Below are 21,638 nucleotides of genomic sequence, written 5' to 3' on the forward strand. Positions count from 1 at the left end.
TCTGCTTCCTATGTTTATGTTAGTTCTCACCCTTTCCTGAATGAGTCAGGCAAAATAGGTCTTCCAAGTGCAAAGAAGTATAGCAGCTTTGTTATTTTGCATCTTCCCCTCATAGTAACCATTCAGCTGTTTAAATCAACAAGCAATACCACATGTTGGAATATTTAGAATTTGTTTCATCCTGTAAGTCTCGTTTTATAGGCTGCACCATTTTGGTAGTGAAAGAGTCTGGCAACACTACTTAAATAAATTTCAAGAACACATTAATGATACCTCACTTCTTTATATCAATATTATTGATGCCAAATGACATTTTTATACACATGAGTCAAATTTTATTTCCTAATGGAGCCAGAAGCAACCACTAGAGCACTGTGCAAAACCTTTATTTACTAAAAAACGGAGAGCATTCTATTCCTTTCTCAGATGCCATCCATTAAATTATCTTTCTCCGACCTAGTGTGTTCTCCAGTTTTGTTGGAATTACACCTCTAAGAATGTCTAGCTATTAAATTAGTCCCTTTGTATGAGACAAAGGGGGTGACTTTGGAACATTCATTGTTTAAATATAATTTTATTTGTTTTTTTAAAAAAAACACCACCAAGCACAGTAGGAATCAAAATACCCTCAGATGCAATAACAGCCCTTCCCGCAAACTTTGCATTCCCAGTCTAGGCAACCCCTTGGTTCAATTGAGGCGGGAGAAAAGAAAAGAGAACGAAATTAAACTACAGGAAAAACAGCAAGATTTTCTGAAAATTTCAACGGAGGAACTGTCATATTCCCTAAATCAACAATGTCTCACAATCCGAGTTCTGGTGGGTTATTTACAATGAAGAGTGCATATTTTAAGGACCAGGAGAATTACATGAGAACAATCAAATCTGAATTCTAAATGAGGAAATGAATGGCAAGTCACTGACAGATCGTCTGTTGGATGAATAAGCCTGACAGGCAGAAGATCTCTTTTATTCTGGAAAGGAAAATGCAGAGGTCAGTTCTTATTTGACAAGGGCAAGGGGAGAGCAGAATGGTCAAGGGAAAAGATATGTGCAAAAAGCTGTAACTGCTTCATCACTTCTGTTCACATCTGAAGCAGAGATCAACATTGTCAAAATGCACCAACAGTCACCTTAAAGCAAGTTTACAGCAGGATCAACCTTGGAAAATGGCAAGAGAAATCAAGTATTCCTTGGAAGGCATAGTTGATGATGACTTGCATCAGACTCCATTATCCATCACTTCTGAACTGTTCTCTGGTGAGGCTGACTTAAAGTCTCACTGCTTCTGGGAATTCAGAAGGTCCACGTTTCTCAGCAATAAACTTTAAGCAGAGGGGCCCCAGAGGAATCTGTCTCTGTATCTTGAAAAGAAGAACCTCTACTTAACGGGGATCCTGCAGGGGACGGGAGGAAACAGAGTTATACATATAAGAAATAAAAGCTAAGATAAGACATACCGAAAAGATAAGATGGAACAATATTTTGTAACCACGGCTGCATATAAAATTTTCCCCCAATAAAAATCTCTCTGTTTTGTGAATAATTTGAAAACTGTATTGATTTGCATAAAACTCTTTTAAAATCTAGAATGTGAAGATGACTGTTGTAGAATGGACATCTGGCACTGCCATAATTTTTAGCTGCTCTCCTCCTCCCTCCAAAATAGGACAGGAAGCACTGGAAATGGATAAATATGAACTGTTGATTTCGGGATTCACTGATTAAAATGGATTGCTTATGAGATAGAGGGAACTAAAATATGGAATTTGCCAGGGTACAGATGCTAACTATCAGTTTTATAAGTGCCAAAAAAGAGGTCAGAAATGGCTTCCTTAAATATCTTTTCTTCCTTTCTTTCTTTGCTTTTTGCTGACCTTCACTTTCCCCCATTCTTTTAATTTTTTTCTTTTTTCTATGTGTTTGTAACTTTTTGATCTTATGTAAAATTCTGTTTAAATAATACACACACGCATGCACACACAATAGGACAGGAAGCCACTCATGCAAGTGGAAAAAAAATTCAAACAGTGCAAATTCCAACAAATGTAAACAGTCGAAATAATGGACAAGAAAAATACACAGTGCCTTCCTTGATTTCTGTTATTCTGGCAATGAAATCCACGTGCTACATTCAAGAACTGTGTGATGCTTAGAAAATGGCTCTGCTTGTTTTTATTTAAAAGAAAAGTCTTTCTCGGCATTTTTGAAATCCCATTTCGTGCTTGTCAAAAGAAAGAACACGAAAGCCTTAGAAACTCTAAGACCATGAACCACATTCCATTAACCTTCCATTGAACATTTGTAAGAGGCTCTCTGTAGCCATAAGAGTGGGATGGATGCATGCTTTAAAACTGGAAAGATGAAAAGTTCACATTCTCAGCCAAATTTAACAGCACTGCAGTTATGGATACCCAGCCCTGTTTAAACCTGCCCCAATAGTCCATGTTAAACCAAAGAAATTCACCCAGCCATTCCCATGTCCAGCTGAGAAATTGTAGCTCAACCAAGCCATTATAGAAATATGTACCGTAGATGTCTTTGAATTGATCTCAATTCCTGGGAAGTACATGAAGACATCCCTGTGATTCCCTTAGGAACAGTAGAAAAATGGTTTTTCCCCTTTATCATGATTAAGTGTCCTTCAAACCTAGTTAAGGAGCACTGTTGATGCAGCATAAGGTGCTTCAACTCTCCAAAGAGGCAGCAGGTAAAAACAGCCACCTGGGATGGAGGCTTTTTTTCAAAAGCAGGACTGGGCAAAATATTTACTGCTTGATAAAACACAGTTAAAACGACTGCTTCAATAATTGCTAGAATCTTTTCTTTTTCATATATTTTGCCCTTTATCAAGGGAAATGAGTTAAAAAAAATAGATTCATGTTTTTTATTCTTTTTTCCTTATTTTTATCTCTCTTTTTTAAAAAAACAACAAAAACAAAATCCTCTGCTTATCTTCTGACTGCGCTAGATTGTAGCTGAAGGTGAATGACAAGATCACTTTTCTGTTTACTGGAGTGAAGAAACATGGTTGGTGTGTGTGTGTGTGTGTGTGTGTGTGTGTGAAAAGTAGGCTTTTGATGAGGACTGTGATCTGACTTCAATACGAATGCGCAAAGTGAATTTGGAAGTTTAGAATTAGCTAAGGTTTGAACCCTGTTCTTTATGGTCACTCTGCTTTATTTCTCACCTAACTTCATTGAGTTGGCTTCAGGACTGTAGTAAAAGTAAAGACCCTGCACTGCCGAGGCATTCTCTCAATTATTTTAAAGGGGAAAATATACTTATGAAAAGGTATACAGTAACATGGAAACCCTTCAGTGTCCCAGGCAAGCAATGAGCCCTCTTAGAAATAAGCAGCCATGAGGGCTAGATTCTTCTTTTTAGTAAAATCTGAAGGATGATTTACATCCCACTTGATACAATAGAGTCTCCATTAAAGGCCAGAGCTCACATCCCATAATTATACTCATTTATTCTTATGACCACCCTCCCCCTTCCCTTGAATTTTTTGGTTATCAGGCACTGGATAACGGAGTTCAGAAATTGGAGAATTTCAGATGGCATTAAAAAGCCAAGACAAGTTCCTAGCCCTTAAGGCTCTGTTATGCCTTAAAAAACCTCAGAAGCCAGCAGAACCTGAAGCACCCAAGGACAAAATGTTCATACCTTGAATACCATTTGCCTCTCTCCATGGCTATCAGGAAAAGAATAATGTTACGTTTTATGGATATATATATATATCTATATTACAAACTATGTTATATTTATTTATTTATGTATATGGGCACTTGCTCATGGTTATTAAGACCCAGTATTAGAATAGTTCAAATGGATTTAATTCATTCTTGAGTGGCTTACTTTGCTTTAAGTGAACAGGCAAATCCTAATCAACCAAGATTTCAAAATTACTATTTTTGCAGCTACAGGTGGTCCTTAATTTATGACCATCTGTCTGATAACTGTTCAAATTTTTGACAATGCTGAAAAAAGTGATTTACAGCCAGTCCTCACACTTATGCCATTGCATTGTCCCCTATGGTCACATGATGAAAACTCGGGCATTTGCCAACTGGCCTGTTTAAGATGGTTCCAGGATCCTGTGATCACATGATGTCTGTATATGAGCTTCCCAGGGGGGATTCCGGCAAGCAAAGTCAGTGTGGGAAGCTGGATTTGTTTAATGATCCCATGATTTGCTTAACAACCACAGCAAAAAGGGGATCTCAGAGTATTGAAGTGGTTCCATTGCTAATCAAATGTGGGTTTTTTGTATGTATGTTTAATATGAGTATCTTTGAAATGTGTTTTTATCCTTTGTTTACTGTGCACTGCCTAGAGTCACTTCTTGTGAGATTGGCAGTCATATATATTTGATAAATAAATAAGCTAGTAAACTCGTCCAGAGCAGTTTTCTTTAGGGCAAAATTTCCATAGTTTTCTGTATCATTTAAATTAAACCATTTGCCTACATGGGTGCTTTATTCTCAATTACAATATACTTCGTATATTGTATAATAATATTTGTATAATGTTTGTATTATTTTAATTTTTTTTTGCTGCCTTGAGTCACTTGGTAATATAGATAGACATCATAAATACCCATTATGCCTGTGCTATTTTAGAATGAGGACCTAACTTAAAAAAGTGGCTCAAAAATATTCTTGGCACAGAATTGTGTAAATTTCGGCATCAGAAAGCAGTAAATTCCAGCACAAGTAGTACAGCCAAAGTAATGTTCGGAATAACATTAATGGGAAATTGTTCATGACCCCTCCATGTCTAAAGAGGTCTGAAGAAGCCACTTTTTTATGGCTTTCCTAAATATCAACAAGGGACGCGGTGGCTCAGTGGGTTAGGACGCTGAGCTTGTCGATCAGAAGGTCGGCAGTTTGGCGGGTCGAATCCCGAGTGCAGAGTGAGCACCTGTTACAGAGTGAGCACCTGTTACTCATCCCAGCTTCTGCCAACCTAGCAGTTCGAAAGCACGTAAAAATGCAAGTAGAAAAACAGGGACCACTACGGTGGGAAGGTAACAGCGTTCCGTGCGCCTTTGGCGTCTAGTCATGCCAGCCACATGACCACGGAGACGTCCTCAGACAAGCGCTGGCTCTTCGGCTTTGAAATGGACATGAGCACCGGCGCCTAGAGTTGGAAACGACTAGCACGCATGTGCGGGGGAACCTTTACCTTTAAATATCAACAGGTTGGTGGTAGCATAATTTTTTATAATTTTTCCGGGTATCTATGTACTATTTCAAAGGGGATTGTGGCTGAGACTGTGGTTCCCTGAAGATGACGTTCCTTAAAAAAAGAGATTTAGGATATGTCCCCTTTCCCAAATCTTATTAGACAGCCAGATGCCACTGAAAGAAAGAGAGATATTCAACACCTAAACTTTGAAAGACTTTAAAGGGGGCAAGTGATACTTTGAACTGCTCCTGGAAGAAAACTGGCGACCAGCACAGTTCCTAAAGCAGAGATGTTACACAGGAAAACCTGTACACCACTGCTGCATTCTGGACCTCCTGAAGCTTCTGGATGGTCTTCAAGGGCAGCTCCATTAAGAGTGCATCCAAGCGAGTCCATGTGAGAGTGACAAAGTATGAATGATTGTGAGCATGGCCATAAATAAATTGAAAATTCAAGGCCCACTCACATACTTTCTCTCTTGTATATCAGAAGTTTCACGTGACATACAAGAAGTGTGAGGGAATTCTACAGTAGTGGTCAAAATTGTGAAAACCATTTGGGAAAAGTGTATTTTTGAGGTTTGATGGGTAATAACACCACTTTTTTTTGGAGTAGTACCATAAAATTATATATCAATGGAAAGATAATTTAATAAAAAATGTAACATAACAAAGTTTGTTCAATTATCTGTACTGTATTCTATGAAAAGTTATAGCCAAATAAGCAGAAAACGGAAACACAACTTGCTTAGGTCAATATCAGGTAGCTTTCCTTCATCTGATTGTAGCCAATGAGCACGAGTGTTTAGGGAGCCAATCAGGTGTCATCTTGTTTTGGCAATGAGCCAATCAGATCACAGTAGGATTCAGTTATTGATGTCATGTATTGAAGCCGAGAGGAGGACATTTCAGTGTGTTATGTGATAGCTATCAAGTTGGTTGGGTTTTTTTGTGTTCTTTCATTTAGTGAGCTTGTAAAACGTAATAAAATTAAAGTAATGGTGCAAAGAGTTGACGGGTTGCCCAGAAAGCGATGTAAAATAGTATTATTAAGTGAACAAGGCTACAGTTATAAAGAAATTAGATGAAAAATTGGTGGAAACTTAACCAAAGGTGGCATTTCTACTGTATATTTTTCCCAAAAGGTTTCCACAATTTTGGCCACAACTGTATATTGGAGCAAGGGAAAATCTATCCAAGTTTGATAAGGCATCTCATTTTTCTGAGCTCCTTGTTATAAAGGGATCCACAGAGTATCCATACTGAAGGGTCATATGGATGCATGAACAAAACACATACTGAAGTCAATGGCAAAGCCATCAGACTTTATCCTTTAGCCTTGCATGTGTCATAGAAACAAAGAGCTAGCAATTAGACCTTGTCATCCAATTCCTTACTCAGTTTAGGAAACTAAATCAAAGCATTCCTGCCAAATGTCTATCCAGCCTATGCTTAAATATACTGTATTCAACGGACAGAGCATAGCATTTTCATAGATAATTGGTTCCACCTTTGACCTAATTGGCAATGTTGAACTATCTCTAGTATTCCATTTATAACTGTTTCATCCAAGTGGGGTTAGTTAGAGAAAGGGAGAGAGGGTGGAAGGGAGGGAATTGTTCCTTGTATGGCTCAGATTGTAGGGCCCTTGGTGATCTCTGAGCTTGGTGGTTTTCTTGCAGACCAAACTAGATAACATCATCAATGCACTGATGATGTTACCTAGTTTGGTAATGAAACGTCTGAAAGAAAACCACCCCACCTTGAGTTATAAATATTCTCTTCTATGGCTCAAATCTTTTGGAATTACAACACATCTGGATCACCAGAAGGGTATTCAATTCATGACAGCCAATACCCATAGATCTGCATGGATGCTCAGCATGGGTGCTACAATGTAAGGCTGTGCAAAGCTACTGAAGGGGAGCCTCACTTTGACAATGCTTTGCGGTGCTTCATGAAGCAACATGGGCCTTCACTTTTACAGAGCAAACAGAACTGCCCCATTACTTCACTTTCTCCCAAGTGAGCTCCAGGAAGCACTAGCAAAGGATTTTGTGCATATAATGCAGGATGTGCCAGAGGAGACCTCAAAAGCAACATAAAATGCATTAGGAATTTAAGTAGGGTTACTCCCACATCTAGAGTAGCTGAATGAAAGTCACCTTGTACAGTACTGGTCAGAGAAATAATTGCATGAGGTGGAGGAGAGGAAGCAGCCCACCAGGGCATAGATTCTCATTGCGACAAGTAATTCTGTACAACTAAAGACAGCTGGGGCTTCCTTCTAAATCCAGAAAGACACAGTCTCATTCTCCCAATACACATTATTACTGCACTATTTTTTTTTAGAGAGAGCCAGTGTGATGTAGTGATTAAAGCACTGAGCTAGCAACAGGGAGACCAGGAATTCTAGTCCTGCCTTAGGCATGAAGCTAGCTGGGTGATTTTGGGCCAGTCACTACTCTCAATCCTAGGAAGAAGCAGGCAATGGCAAACCACTTTTGAAATCTTGCCAAGAAAAGTGCAGGGACTTGTCCAGGCAGTCACCGGGAGTCAACAATCACTTGAAGGCCCAGTCAATTGATCCAGTATAAATCAGTGCAATAACCTGGTAGAAACTTGTTAGTTCTTCCTTACAGTTGGTCAAATTGCAGATGTCTGAAAGTTCTCCCATAGCCCCAATTTCTTTTGGAAAAGCAACAATGCCCAAACAGTCACAAGCTCCCAAATCCCAAGCAAAGCCCTCCAATACCCTAAAATATGTCAAGAAAAATCACCTGCTGTGTTGTAGGCACCTTGCCTCATGTTTCTGGCTTGCACATCTGCTGTAGTTTCTATCGATATCTGAACAGGTAGATCTGAAAGGCAGTGAGCAGAAAGGTTGACGTTTGAATAGACGTCCAAGTCAGATGGGTCACGTTACGTATCTTTGGATTCACCCAAGAGGGTCAATGTGGGCAAAAAAGTTGGATCAGTTATGCATGTCAGACAGGGCACGCTTTGCAGAGAGCAACAGACAGTTCTTTGCTCCCTGAACTGCTCAAGATCAGGATCCAGGGAAGAAAGTGTTGATCTCTGAAGCAGCCAAATGAGAGGGCAGTATTCTGCTGTGCCACAGGTTTGAGCTTTTATTGAACAGAGGAGGTTTAATTTCACAGAGAAATAGACCATTCCATTTTAAAAGAGGAATCCCAGACTGAGAGAAAGGCTTGGACACCAGATGGGACCTAGCAAAAGATGTATAAAAGTCTTCATTTAGGGACTGCCCCATTTAGGGGTTATTCACACAGCACTGATTAAAAAGCAACTTTGCAACCAATCCTCACACATTTACAATTTCCTAAAGCAAAGGGAAGCTGAAGTAAGATCACAAGCACAGTTGTGGCTTGGCTCAGGTGACTGCTTTGATTAGTGACTGAGTTGCCAGTCCCGACTGCTGTTGCTAAACACACACAGACTACTGGTAACAATGACATTAAAACAGCTGCTGGTGCAATTTTAGTTCCCAACTGAAGCCCAAGTATGTTTTTGCAAAAGGATATTTCTTCTCAGAGCAAAAAATATGTCTGCAGCTTCAAATGCCATTTCCTTCCTTTCAATTATTATGTTTCATAGAGCCATAAAGGGACCTTTTCTTAGACAACCCCCACCCCACCCCCCAAAATCACTGTTTTACCTTGGAGCTTAGTTTATGACTCTCTTGTTGTTCTGGGAGGAAAATGGGCTGCTCTGGAAAGAAACGTTCCAGTCAGTCTGTTGGACCTCCTCCGAGAACATTCTAGGTCTTCTATAGGAGGATCCTGAGGGAGGTGGGTGGCCTACAGTGTCCCAGTTCTCTGTTGCCAAACTGCCAAACACCCCACTTCCACTCTAGTATGGAGTCTAGGTTTCCATGGCTATTTCTGTTTAGGGTACCAGAGCGAAGAGAACCTTGTTTTTCTTTGTCATGGGAATGAGGGCCTCGTGAAAGATCTTCCTCGAGATCCTTATTCCCATTTGTGCATCCCCCTGCCATGATCTGTCCTACGTTGGGACCTTAACATCACCTCCTCTCAGTACTGCCATCACCACTGTCAATGCTGCTAACATCTAATGTTATTGCTTGACAAGACATGAAGAAGTAGCCGTTTCATATGTTAAACTTGTGTATTGCTTTAAGACTAGTGTATTGCTTTAGTTTAAGGTTAGGAGGGGGAATGAGTAGGAATGCACTTTCAAGGCTATCTCTCTCTCTAAGAAGATAAGGTTTTGGCGGGTCTTCTAACGGAAGGGAAACTGATTCTTTAAATTAATTGGAGAATATGATTAATGACAAAATTAGAAAGGTGGAGAATTGTGTTTTAATATATTGTGCAAGAGGGCGGAGATTTCAGATTCCAGCTTCCTTCAAGCAAGCATTTGCCGGTGTATTAGGCTAATAAAGGACTTTTAAGGTAAACAATGCCTCAGAGTCACTTGAAAAGCTCATATGTCGGAAACATAACAACTACTGCTTCTCTGAACAGCCATTTTGATCCATGATGACAGTGCCTGGTCCCAGGCAGCCTGTGCCAGCTCCTACCTGGGCACCGTAGCCTATGGGCTGTGCCCCAGGGGTGAAAAAAAGAGGACAATAGTTGCAATTGCACTAAGGCAGCCAGGGAAACAGCTGCTGCTGTTCAGAAGTGTTGCTGTTCTCTTAGACTGTATTTTGCATTCCAGGGGAGCAAGTGATAATTCCTTTGAATGCATGCAAAATGCTTGTTGCAGAAAACAATAGCCTTCTACTGAGATGACTGCCCACTAGGATTTGAGGCAGTATGCCTTAATCACCTATGTCTATGTGTAAGCTAGGCAGACCTAGGACACATTCTGTGAACGGTTATGCATGCAGGGTAACAAATGGCCCCACATTTGTAGGGTGTTCTTTTCAGTGAGAAAACAGCACCCTACTCCCAGCTACTCTGGGTGTGATAATGTGGAGGGCCACATGATCAGCCTCACCCCTAAAGTCATGTGCTCCCTTTTGTTGTTGTTAGTTGCGAAGTCGTGTCCGACCCATCGCGACCCCATGGACAACGTTCCTCCAGGCCTTCCTGTCCCTTTAGCCTCTCTCAAAATGGTACCCTACAAATAAATAAATCTCAAAAATGGTAACCTATAATTTCCCCATCAGTTAGGCTGATTGGGTCCAATGGAAGTTGTAGCTTAGCACACCTGAAGGATGCCACTTCTAGTGGAAGGCTATGCAGAGACGTTTTTCTATTCCTATGCCTTAGAGAGATTTGATTGAAGCAGAAGAGAAAGACATAGATGTGTTTCACATATAGCACATACAGATAGTCCTCGACTTATGGCCACAATTGAGTCCAAAATTTCTGTTGCTGAGACAGCTATTAAGTGAGTTTTGCCCCATTTTACCATCTTTCTTGCCACAATTGTTAAGTTAGGAACACAGTTGTTAAGTGAAACTTGCTTCCCCATTGCCTTTGATTGTCAGAAGGTCATAAATGATAATCACACAACCCTGGGGCATTGCCAACATCATAAATATGAGTCAGTTGCCAAGCATCTGAATTTTGATCATGTGGCCATGGGCATGCTGCAATGGTCATAAGTGTGAGAAAGTCACTTTTTTCAGGTCCATTGTAACTTTGAATGGTCACTAAACCAACTGTTGTAAGTCGAGGACTACCTGTACTCATACTGCCCTATAGGGGGCATTCCAAATTATGGTGTCTTTGGTTTGCCACCATGTTCTACCCCAAAAAGGAAGTTCATACATACCTTCTTCACTAGTGAGGACAGATGCCAGCATAGTCTCATTGCCGCTATGAAGGGCGTTGCCTCGGCTTGTGATCTCCCCTGAACTTGGGAGATTTGGGGCAGGGACACGGGGTCGGACCCTGCTTTTGCGTGTGCTGATGCGTATGATGCCCCGGACCAGCCTGCATTCGGCATCCTGCTCATCCAAATTGTAGTCCTGAGTAATGCTGTTGATGAGGTCTGAGATCTTATTGGTCTTCTCCAGGAAGACCGTGTCGGAGGTACACTTGGCCAACTCATCGATCTGGTGGACACTGAAAAGCTCGGTGAGTTTCCTGAAGATGAGGCCGTCAATCTCCCTACTGGACATGGAGCTGTTCAGCTCACCAAACTCAAGATCGGACTCATGGAAGGAATAATGTTCCTCAGAGCTTCGGTGGCTCGTAGGGGCAGGCTGCTTCTCAATGCTGGGTTGAGGGAACCTATCTGGCAGAGGTTCCTTGTAACATGAATCAGAGTCTGTGGCAGAGCTAGGGTTCCGGTTTGGATAAAGTGGGACTGGGACGCCTTTCAATTTCACATCAGGGTAGCTAAAACTGCTTCCCATCGTACCCTTCCCAGTTCGGCTACCGTTCTTTTCATTGGGGGAGCTGTTGGCCGGACTGTTAGTTGAACGGCCATTGCACTCCTGGTTCTTCCCATCCTCTGTCAGGGTACTGTTGTATGAGATGCTGGCTCGACAGTCCTTGAAACAGCTCCCACAGGTTATGAGGCAGCAGAAGATGGCTTTGGAGGTGTTCCAGACCTGGGAAAGACTGGGACAGTTTGGGGGCGGGGGACTTTCTGCAGGTCTAGGGATGAAAGTATTTGTCTCTCCTTCCCCTCCGTGGCAATCTTTGGAATCAGCTTTGTAGGCTCTTCTGTCACGCCTGGGCCGGCGAATGTATTTAAGCTCTGGGGTAGAGCTGTTAAAGACTTCCAGGCCAATATCACTTGTCTTAGGAGAACTGGCCCTCTGTGGGACTGCGACATCCTGAGGAGGCCGATGGAAATGGCTTAAGTTTTGGCAATGCCCTTGTTTCTTTCCCAGCATGACTCACCACCCCTAAAAGACCTGATAGAAAAACACAAGAGAGAATTATCCCACATATGATCAGATCAGAGCTACCCAAATTGGATGTAATAAAGATCTTTATCTCTCCTTCTAAGAGATAAGCCTTCCCTCTGTCATGCAAGCCTTTTCTACAGGTAGTTCTCCGTTTACAATCATGACTGGGACCAGAATTCCAGTTGCTGAGCAAAGGGGCTGTTAAGTGAGCGACACTCAATTTTATGAACTTTCTTGCCACAGTTGTTAAGCAAATCACTGGAGACATCATGTGGCCCAGTTCCAAACTAGTCATGGCCCGGTAGTGGGCCACGGCCCAAGGGTTGGGGGCCCCTGTCTTAGCCCACAGAAAGAGGAAGGATGTGGGAAGCATCTCAGAAGGGACCTCCTCTCGTTTTCCAGAGAGTAACTTTTGCAAGGTTATGTTAATGCGACCTTACAAAAAAGATACACTTAGTTCTCCTGGTTGTCGTCCTTCTCTTGACTATCTCACAAGGTGTTTTACAAGACTCAAAGTATTTCTTCTTTTTCCCTCCTTTTCCTCTTCCCACTTTCCTCTCCTTCGTGGACACGACAGATGTCCAATCCTCCCTCCCAAGGTCATTCTCACATTCCACTACACCGACTGTACACCTCTTACCGTTTTCTGAGTTCTTTTACCTTTTGCTTTGCCTTCTTATGATACCACGGAGGATCTAAGGAGCTGCTTCCTCCATGACAGAAGACCCTGTGTTTGCAGAGGAAAACAAAAGAAGAGTTAATAACAGAATTAAACCATATAATGATTAGGCTCTTACCCGGCACAATTTCTATCTGGAGACAAACCAAAAGTTATTCACAGAAAAATATCAATTAGTTGAGAGAGATTCAAGAAGAAAATTGCTGCAAGCAAAGCATCAACTGAAATAATTTGTGGCTTCAAACCAAGCAGAGGGCACTTTCTTACACCCCCCCACGCCCCCACCCCCAGTGTAAAGCTTAAAAAGGTAGTCACTCTCACAAGGATGACCTGCCTACTGCCAGTAAAAAAAAAGAGAGAGAGAATAAATTAAGTAAATGAGGTATTTGCTGCCCTTTTGTGGCAGCCAGAATCATCTGCCTAAAGCAGTTTCCTCACCCTATCAAATGGGAGAGCTGGCCACACGGTGGAAACCATAAAAAAAAACAACCCAAGAAAGGAATTCACTGATCATAAAGCCAGCAATCCCTATCTGCTTTTCCAAAGAATTTCAGGTTGCTGATGTCAGAGATCCTAACCAAATGTTGCCATTTGAGATGTTGAGAAGGGGGTGAAACGGCCAATTTTTGTAATATTATATTGATTTAAAACAGGGGTCTTCAAACCTGGCTCTTTTATGACTTGTGGACTTCAACTCCCAGAATTCCTCAGCCAGGCACGCTGGCTGAGGAATTCTGGGAGTTGAAGTCCACAAGTCATAAAAGGGCCAGGTTTGAAGATCCCCGATTTAAAGCAATGGCCATCAGGAATTTTATATTTGGCATGGAGTGCCTTATTCATAGATTATATTTTCCTATGGTTGGGTTTTCTTCTTTTAAAAATGTGGGTGGATAGCAGAAAGTTATTAAGAAATACTGGATTGTTCAGACATAAGCCAATTCTTGGCTTGGGGCTACATGAACAGCTTGGTATGCTTAAGCGCTGCTTCCTCCACTCATGTGCAAAGATTCCACCTCTTGCTTCAGAGTAGCTAGGAAAGTTTAGGGATTTTAAGTAGCATCCTATCTTTTTATTTTTTTATTCTTTTTTATTTTTTTAGTCTTATTTATTCCTTAAGAAAGGAAAAAGCATCGGGTTGGCTTACATGAGAAAAAATAGACTTAAATATTTAAATGTAATTAACTTTGAGAAAATCTTAACCAGTAAGAATGTTTTGAACATTGTGGGAAAAACAAATGTAAACAAGAACTGTAAATAGGATCTATGATGAGACAACCAGAATGACTAGATAGAAAAGGAATCTTATATTGATGTGATTATTATCTGTAGAGATGTTAGAAAACTTTTATACTCAACCATCATTCATTAGAACAACAAGAATTGTATTAACTTAAAGTTGGTAAAAGAGAACATTATGGGAAAAAGAGGAAATCAAGTAAAGTTATTATGTGGATTATAGATTATAGAAATCAACTGTTAGTGAATGTTTCTTAAATGTAAACCCAGACAACACACTGTTTACCAAATATTAAGGTGATTACCGGTATGTTAAAAAATTGATAAAACGTATTTTTAAAAAAGGAGTTTAGTTAGCAGGGGTAGGCAGTCTTGGCTCTTTTATGACTCGTGGACTTCAACTCCCAGAATTCCTGAGCCAGCCAGCATGAAATTGAAATCCACGAGTCTTAAAAGAGCTAAGGTTGCCTACCCCTGCTCTAGAAGTAGATGCTGAAGAACAACACATGGGGAAGTTTCAAAAATGGAATATAGCTCAAGACAGGTAGTTCTCAACCTATGACTACGATTGGAAACAGATTTTCTGTTGTTAAGCAATGCAACTGTTAAATGAATCAGGCCTGATTTTATGAACTTTTTGCCATGGTTATTAAATGAATCATGCAGGTTTTTTTACTGATTCTAGCTTCCCTCATTGATTTTGCTTGTCAGAAGCTGGCTGAGAAAATTACAAATAGTGATTACAACAGTAGCGATGATTCCAGGACACTGCAACTGTTAGTAAATATACACTGGTTGTGAAGCACCCAAACTTTGATCATGAAACTATAGGGATCCTGTGACGGTTATATGTGTGAGGACCAATCATAAGTCACTTTTTCCAGTGCTGTTATAACTTTTTTCACTAAACGAATGGTTGTAAGTTGACCTGTAGTAGCAATTCAGATTGATAGCCAAGATCCAGGTCCTCATTTTACCGGCCTCGGAAGGATGGAAGATTGAGTCATCCTTGAGCTCTGTCAGGATCAAACTCCTGCTTGTCGGCAGAGTTTACCTGCAATACTGCATTCTAACCACTGCTCAACCAGGGCTCACTAATGTGATAGCAACACAATAGACAGCATATGCCGGGAACGATGTATTCTTCTTGCAATTAAGAACATGAAATATATCCTGATCTGTCTTGCTTAATATACTTTTTGGTATTTAGGGAACAGGTAAAGGTAAGTTAGGAAAACAGACCCGGCTTGCAGGACATCCAATCTAACTATGATAAACTGGTGATGTTGAAATGAATAACCAAAAGATGACATATCTTCTTTGTTAAACAAATTGGTCACAGCACATTCCATCTATGTATCCTGGAGAGTTTATGAGGCTACAAGTCAGATACTACAGTAGTATTCAATCTTCCTTCTCTCCCCCCCTCTCCCACTCTGTGCCTCCCTCCCTCCCTCCCAGTTATGGAATCTCTGATTTCTGACTGCTATTTCCAAATAAACTAAACCCGGTAGAATTTTGAAAAATACTTTCTTAAGAGGGAAGAAAGAGTGCCATTTTTGCAAGACAAATAGGCTATGTTTGCTGTGCTGCCTGGCATCTGGGAAATCTCCCAGGAAGGATTAGTTAGGTCAAAGTTAACAAACCTTTTTGACATAAATTTCAACTTTACAAACTTTACAAATGCAGTCAGAATTCTAGCATGCGTTAGTAATAGAGATTTTGGTGCATGAGATGAAATCCTAGGAAAATTTCCTGCAAGGTACTTATAAAAATTATTGCAGGAGTGCAAAACTGAGGAAGAGTGAAGATTTGATCCATTCACCTCCTTTTAATCACCTCCAACATCTATTGCTCAAGCTACCACCATTGCAGCTATATAAATATATTTTTTACTAAGGTCACCAACTATTGCTCAGGTATATTTGGCCACCGCCTAGTGGCCAGAGTATAAATAGCTGCGTAGAAGCCTTGGTTAACAGTTCAGTTCCTGCATTCAATAAAGCATGTTCCTGCCTGAACTCTCTCGCCTTGTCTCCTGCTTGCTGCAAAGAACCCAGTACACAACAACTTCGATCCTCCAAGGGCACATTCAGCACAGGTGCAGGGTTAAGCAAGCATGTAGGCTTAGAAAACTATCAGACCATACTCTGAAACATTTCCCCATTTTCTAAATAATCTCCAAAACTAGTGATATAACTGCGGGTGACTATGTTCACACAACATGCCAAACTAGACTAAAACAGGTTGGGCAGTTTGGGGATTCAGGGCATTGTGACAACGCAACAGACACAATCTTAGTATGTTATGGGATCCAGGCCATCATGTTAAGTACAGGCAGTCCTAACCATAAACAACCTAGACCATTTGTTTAATGATCTTTCAAAGTTATGACTGTGCTAAAAAAAAGTGACTTACTTACCGGTCCACCCACTTATGACCAAAGTGTTCCTGCAGTCACGTGACCCAAATTTGGGTGCCTGGCAACCAGCATCTATTTCTGATGGTTGCAGCATCCCAGGGTCACCTTATCCCCATTTGTGACCATCCCAGGCAGCTTCAGAGAAACAAAGTCAGTGGGCAAAGTCATATGATTCACTTAGGAATTGTGGCAAACAAGGCCATATAAAATCAGCCATGGTCATATGATGACCCACTTAGTGATGGAAGTTCCAGTTCCAATTGTGGTCGTACGTTGAGGATTATCTGTAAGGTGTAGCACATTATCTGGACATACCAATTGCATGCTGTTAACTAGGGATTAGGGTTAAGTGTGCTTCCTGAATCTGGCCATTATGCAAGTCTGCAAGCATAAGAGCCAAAGAAGAAAATTTTTGACGTTAATCCTTTTTATTAGCTTTTAATATAAAATACAAACATACAAAAGTGAATAATAGGAAAATCAGAGGAAGAGAAAAATGTAGAAAAGAAGGTAAAAAGAAAGAAAAGGCATTGACTTCCGACTCCCTTTGGTGCAGTAGAATAAGATAGTAACATCAAGCCCCAAAGAAAATGTTTGCAGAGCTGGATGCAGTGAATTAACTGTAATAATTTCAGTCTAGAAATGACTGCTTCAAGACATTTTCACTGCTTTCACAGACATGAAGGACCAGCTGGTTCACTCTTCACCTTCCACACACACAGAGGCTGCTCGGCATGCCCAATGAATTTCACTTCGATACTAGTGATGGGAGAGCAATCACAATTCAATATGAGGACACCAAGCAAGTGAGCAGATCCAAACAAGCTGTCTGGGCCACGTTCAGCCCTTGCATTCAGCCCCAGGTTTTTCTTTTAATCATGGATGTTAAATCAGCTAAAGTGACCTGGTTTACACAGGCCAAATTACATACTTGCATACTAAGTCAATAATTATGGTTTGGCAACCACAATGGCTGAATTTCCATGTCATGCTACATCAGATGAAATGATGGCTTAGTGTCAAATGGGAAGCCAGCTTAGGGGGAGGGCTGTCTGTTAGAATAGCCACAATCAAGTTGAGAAGGCCTTAACGAAAATCTCAGCATTTCACACGAAGTCTCAACAAAAACTGGGAGTGTGTACACATGCAATAAGGCTTGGGTGATAGAATAATCTATTAATAAAATCTGAATGTTACCAAACTATTCATGAACAAGGCTTATCTTTTCTTTAGTTAGATCAGGGATAGTCAACCTCGGCTCTTTTATGATTCATGGACTTCAACTCCCAGAATTCCTGAGTCAACTATGCTGACTCAGGAATTCTGGGAGTTGAAGTCCATGAGAACCGAGGTTGCCTACCCCTGAGTTAGATGAATGTAAAATTTGCCAGTTTGGCACCAGGCTAGAAACCTGGTTCTAGTCCCACTTTATCCATGAAAGCCACCTGGGTGACGCTGAGCCAATCACCAGAAGACAGGAGTTCTAGTCCTGAAAGCTAGCAGGGTGACTTGGGCCAGTCACACACCAGCCCTAACTCTAACCCAACACAGCTTACAGGGTTATTGTTGTGGGAACAATAGGAGGAGGAAGCTCCTATTTGGATATGTTTCCCACCTTGAGGTATATGTAAAAGCAGGGGTCTTCAAACGTGGCCCTTTTATGACTTGTGGACTTCCAGAATTCCTCAGCCATGCATGCTGGCCAAGGAATTCTGGGAGTTGAAGTCCACAAGTCATAAAAGGGCCAGGTTTGAAGACCTCTGTAAAAGTAATAAAGGTGGAATACAAACAAATAAACAAAATAAAGTGGGCCAGAATAAAGTCTGTTTGAGAAATGCTGCTCTAGTCCAGTTGACTTCATAGTAAACAATTGCAAATATCAACAGCCAACCAGAGTTTGGGTTATTTTTATCAAGAAACCTTAATAAATCCATGTTTTCTAGGTCATACCAAATATATAACTATTTTATGTTGTAAAGCCACCAAAGGTCATTAGATACAAGATGGGCAGCAAGTAAATTTCATAATAATAAAAATTTAGTAGAATCATGGATCACACTAAACCATAACATAGTTTGCACAACAGAGTATTGACTGGCAATGGCTTCCAAACTTTTAATAGGAATTAATGTTTTGTAAGTTTTTGCTGTGGACTGGCAGAAGTATTAAAATGTATTTGTTAGATGGCAGAGGTACATTTATTTTCATACTTTGAACTGATAAACAAATTCATGAGTTTTTCCTTCTTGTGGAATAATCGTGTAAATATCTCATTTCTTCATACATAAAAGAAATATGTAAATTAATGTTGGAGGTGCACTGAGAATAACACTTCAAATGGTTGATATAAGGCTTAATTATGTAATATAATACTTACTATAGTTAAAACGTTAAGTCCAAAGCATAACAGCTAAGAACAATAAACCTCTATACTAATATTCCCCATTAGAATGCAAACATGTGAGTTACCAATATTGTCTTGAACAAATCTGAGTTGGCTCACATTTCCAAACCTTCCCCAAATCACCCGAATGAACCATGCCTATTATGTGTCATTTTAACAAATTCCTTGTGGGAATTGCCCCCACCCATCAGCAATTTCCTGTTACTTCCCATCTAATTCCTACTACTACTAACAGAGACACACAACTTTTCCAATAGTAAAGCTTTGTTGTTTCTCAATAATCAGCCATGACCTAATATTTTAGAAGAAATGTCACTTATTTGGGGGCATGTTGTCTTTGTAAATAAAATAAGAAAACAGAATTTGGACTACTTTAATACAGGACTCTGATGAATGGAAAGACAAGATTGAGTAGCTGCTTTACGATTCAGGAAGTTTCTTCTAAATATATGGGTGGGGCGGCGGGGGCGGGGGTCTCTTTACAGTTCAAATAAAGTTCCAGTCACTGGTTAAAAAGAGAGAAAATGGGTGGATCCATATGTTATGAAGTGTTGATCATTTGGCCTGACCTGTAGCATTACAAAGAGCTGGGTGCAGACAGTCTTCCATCAGATTAGCTAAACTTTCAAATCAATAACATTCATTAATCAAACATGCAAATAAAATCCTTCTGAAGAAATGTCCTGAAAGGCACCTCAGCCTTGTGAGAGAGAGGGGGGGGGGGGAAGACAACTGGGCAACTTCCAGATTTTTTTGAACTAGAACTCCCACTTCCCCTTGCTGCTGGTCGGGGCTGCTGAGAGTTGAAGTCCAAAACATCTGGACAGGGAAGAGGGGGTGGTGTTTATTTTCCCCTACCAGGACTGAACTGTCCGTCGGGCCATTCCCCTTTTCTTTTTGTTTTGGGGGGGGGGGTTTAATGAACCGTGCCCGGAGTGTCTGAACTAAATCCCAGCAAACTTTCTACAGGTAAGAATGCAACCTAGCCTATTGATTGGCTAGAAAGTCTGCCGTGGGATCTACCGGACCTTAGGGGGTCTCCACGCGGAATGTAGGGCTTTTGGGGAGCGTGGGGGGGGCGAGTGCTTGAGTTTTACAGAAGGCAAAACAAAACGCGAGAGGTTACCTGTTCCGCAGCGCCGGCGACCCACGGCGGTGCAAATGTCAAACTTTCGCTGGCCCAGCCCTTCGGAGTTGGCCTGGCCTCCGGTCTCCTCCCCAGAGTCAAGAGGGATCCTCGGGGGGCAAAAAAAAGACCCGTAGCGACGGAAGAGTCCCCCCAAATTGGGCCGGGGGCGGGAGCGCTGCACAGGCGGAGGAAGGGAGCGAAGCATCCAAGGGGGAAGTGTCACCCCCGGCGTTACCTGGGCCAAGCTTGCCTCGACTTCCTGGCGGAAGGCCTCCAGCCGCTCCGGGGCCCCGGAAGGGGGGGTGGGGGGGGTGGCGAGCTCACCTTTTCCCCACACCGAGGGTCGTCCTTCTTTCCCCCCTCCTGGGAAATCGTTGCCCCCAGCCCCGCCTTGCCATTACCTGCCCAGCCAGGTGAACCGCGTCTGGGCCCCTCCCTCACCTGGGCCACGTGACGCACGATCTGCCTGGAAGGACACGCTTCTCCGGAAGGCAGGCTGGCCCTCTCGGGGGATGGGATGCGGGGGGGGGGGGAGGAGGAGAAGGGGGGGGGAAGCGACGCCACCGACGGCCGGCACCCGGTTCTGCTCCTTGCCCTCGGGCCAGCTGACCCTCGCTGGCTCTCAGGTCAGCGAGAAAGCTCCGCGTATCTTGGAGTTAGGGAGCGGTTCCGGAAGGAACTCTGTGCATGCTCCGCGGCACGGGGGAATTTTATCTGATGCGTCGTCTGTCTGCTTCGGAATTCTGGCGGAGACCCCACTCACCTAGGAGAGTCTTGGGAACAGCGCTTGGGGGAATTCTGGAGGACATGCAGACAAACAAACAAACAGCACCTTTATGGAAACGTTTCCAAAGCGGCCTTCTAAGTCTGGAGCCGTCCAGCTTGTCTCAGTAGCCACAGGGCAAGAGATTCCAAGGACAGTGATTGATTGATTATTGCCTGTTCTCAATCCTTAGAAGCACCTAGATAGATTTTCTTCACTATGATCCCTGGTCTTCCAAGTTGCCCAACAGTAAACTCATCACCAGTTTATATGGAGATTGTCAGTTAACCAGATCATGGTTGTCCCAAAGGTGCTTTTTCCAAAGGCAACCAGACAGCCCTTCCCCCCCCCCACTTGAATGTGTTTTGCTTTTCTTCCAAGAAGCTTCTTCAATTCTGAACTGAGGAAGCTTCTTGGATGAGAAGGGAAATGTCTTCAGGGAAAAACAAAGATAGCCCAGTTGCCCTTGGAAAAAGCACCTCTGAGGTATCACCGCTGTAACCTGAGTCCACCCGCTTTGCTGCCGGTTGCCCTCTTTCCTTCCACCTTACCACATGATGGATCCTTTTTCAAGTAACCTGTTTGAAGTGGCATAATTTGACCCTGGTCATTTGTGCCTCGAGCAAGAACTCTGAGCTGATTTGTTTAATGATTCACCATTTTGTTTTCTTGCTGTCCAGGGTGTTCCCAGGAATCCTCTGCAACACTAACACTTTTCCTGTCCTGCTTCTCAGATAGACAGTTGTACGGTACAGTAGCACAAACATTCGGAGGGTCCTCGTCCACTTGGGTAGGGTGGCAGGGTGCTCAGCAGTTAAGATTCTGGGCTTATCAGATGGAAAGCTGGCCGCCTGGGTTCAAGACGGGAGCACCACGCGACAGGGTTAACTCCTGCTCTTGGCCCAGCTCCTGCAACCCAGCAGTTCAAAAGCATGCAAATGCGAGTAGCTAAATAGG

The 21,638-nt window shown here is 42.0% G+C and overlaps 1 protein-coding gene across 3 annotated transcripts; it reads right to left on the reverse strand.

Moving 5' to 3' along the window:
- Positions 1-278: 278 nt before the first annotated feature.
- On the reverse strand, positions 279-20,351 carry KDF1 (keratinocyte differentiation factor 1). 3 transcript variants are annotated; one of them, XM_083368932.1, is made up of 5 exons: positions 20,154-20,351; positions 12,709-12,775; positions 10,962-12,054; positions 7,973-8,053; positions 279-1,397 (listed from the first exon to the last, which is right to left on the reverse strand). In XM_083368932.1, exons 3-5 carry the CDS (start codon positions 12,031-12,033, stop codon positions 1,315-1,317), a joined length of 1,236 nt encoding a protein of 411 aa, XP_083225058.1. In that variant the 5' UTR covers positions 12,034-12,054; positions 12,709-12,775; positions 20,154-20,351; the 3' UTR covers positions 279-1,314. The 3 variants fall into 3 exon arrangements, with proteins under 3 accessions (XP_083225058.1, XP_083225059.1, XP_083225060.1); XM_083368933.1 differs by having other exon boundaries at positions 19,916-20,334; XM_083368934.1 differs by having other exon boundaries at positions 20,243-20,331.
- Positions 20,352-21,638: the final 1,287 nt, after the last annotated feature.

This window comes from Vipera ursinii (assembly GCF_947247035.1).
Source record: "Vipera ursinii genome assembly, chromosome: 9".
Taxonomy (NCBI): domain Eukaryota; kingdom Metazoa; phylum Chordata; class Lepidosauria; order Squamata; family Viperidae; genus Vipera; species Vipera ursinii.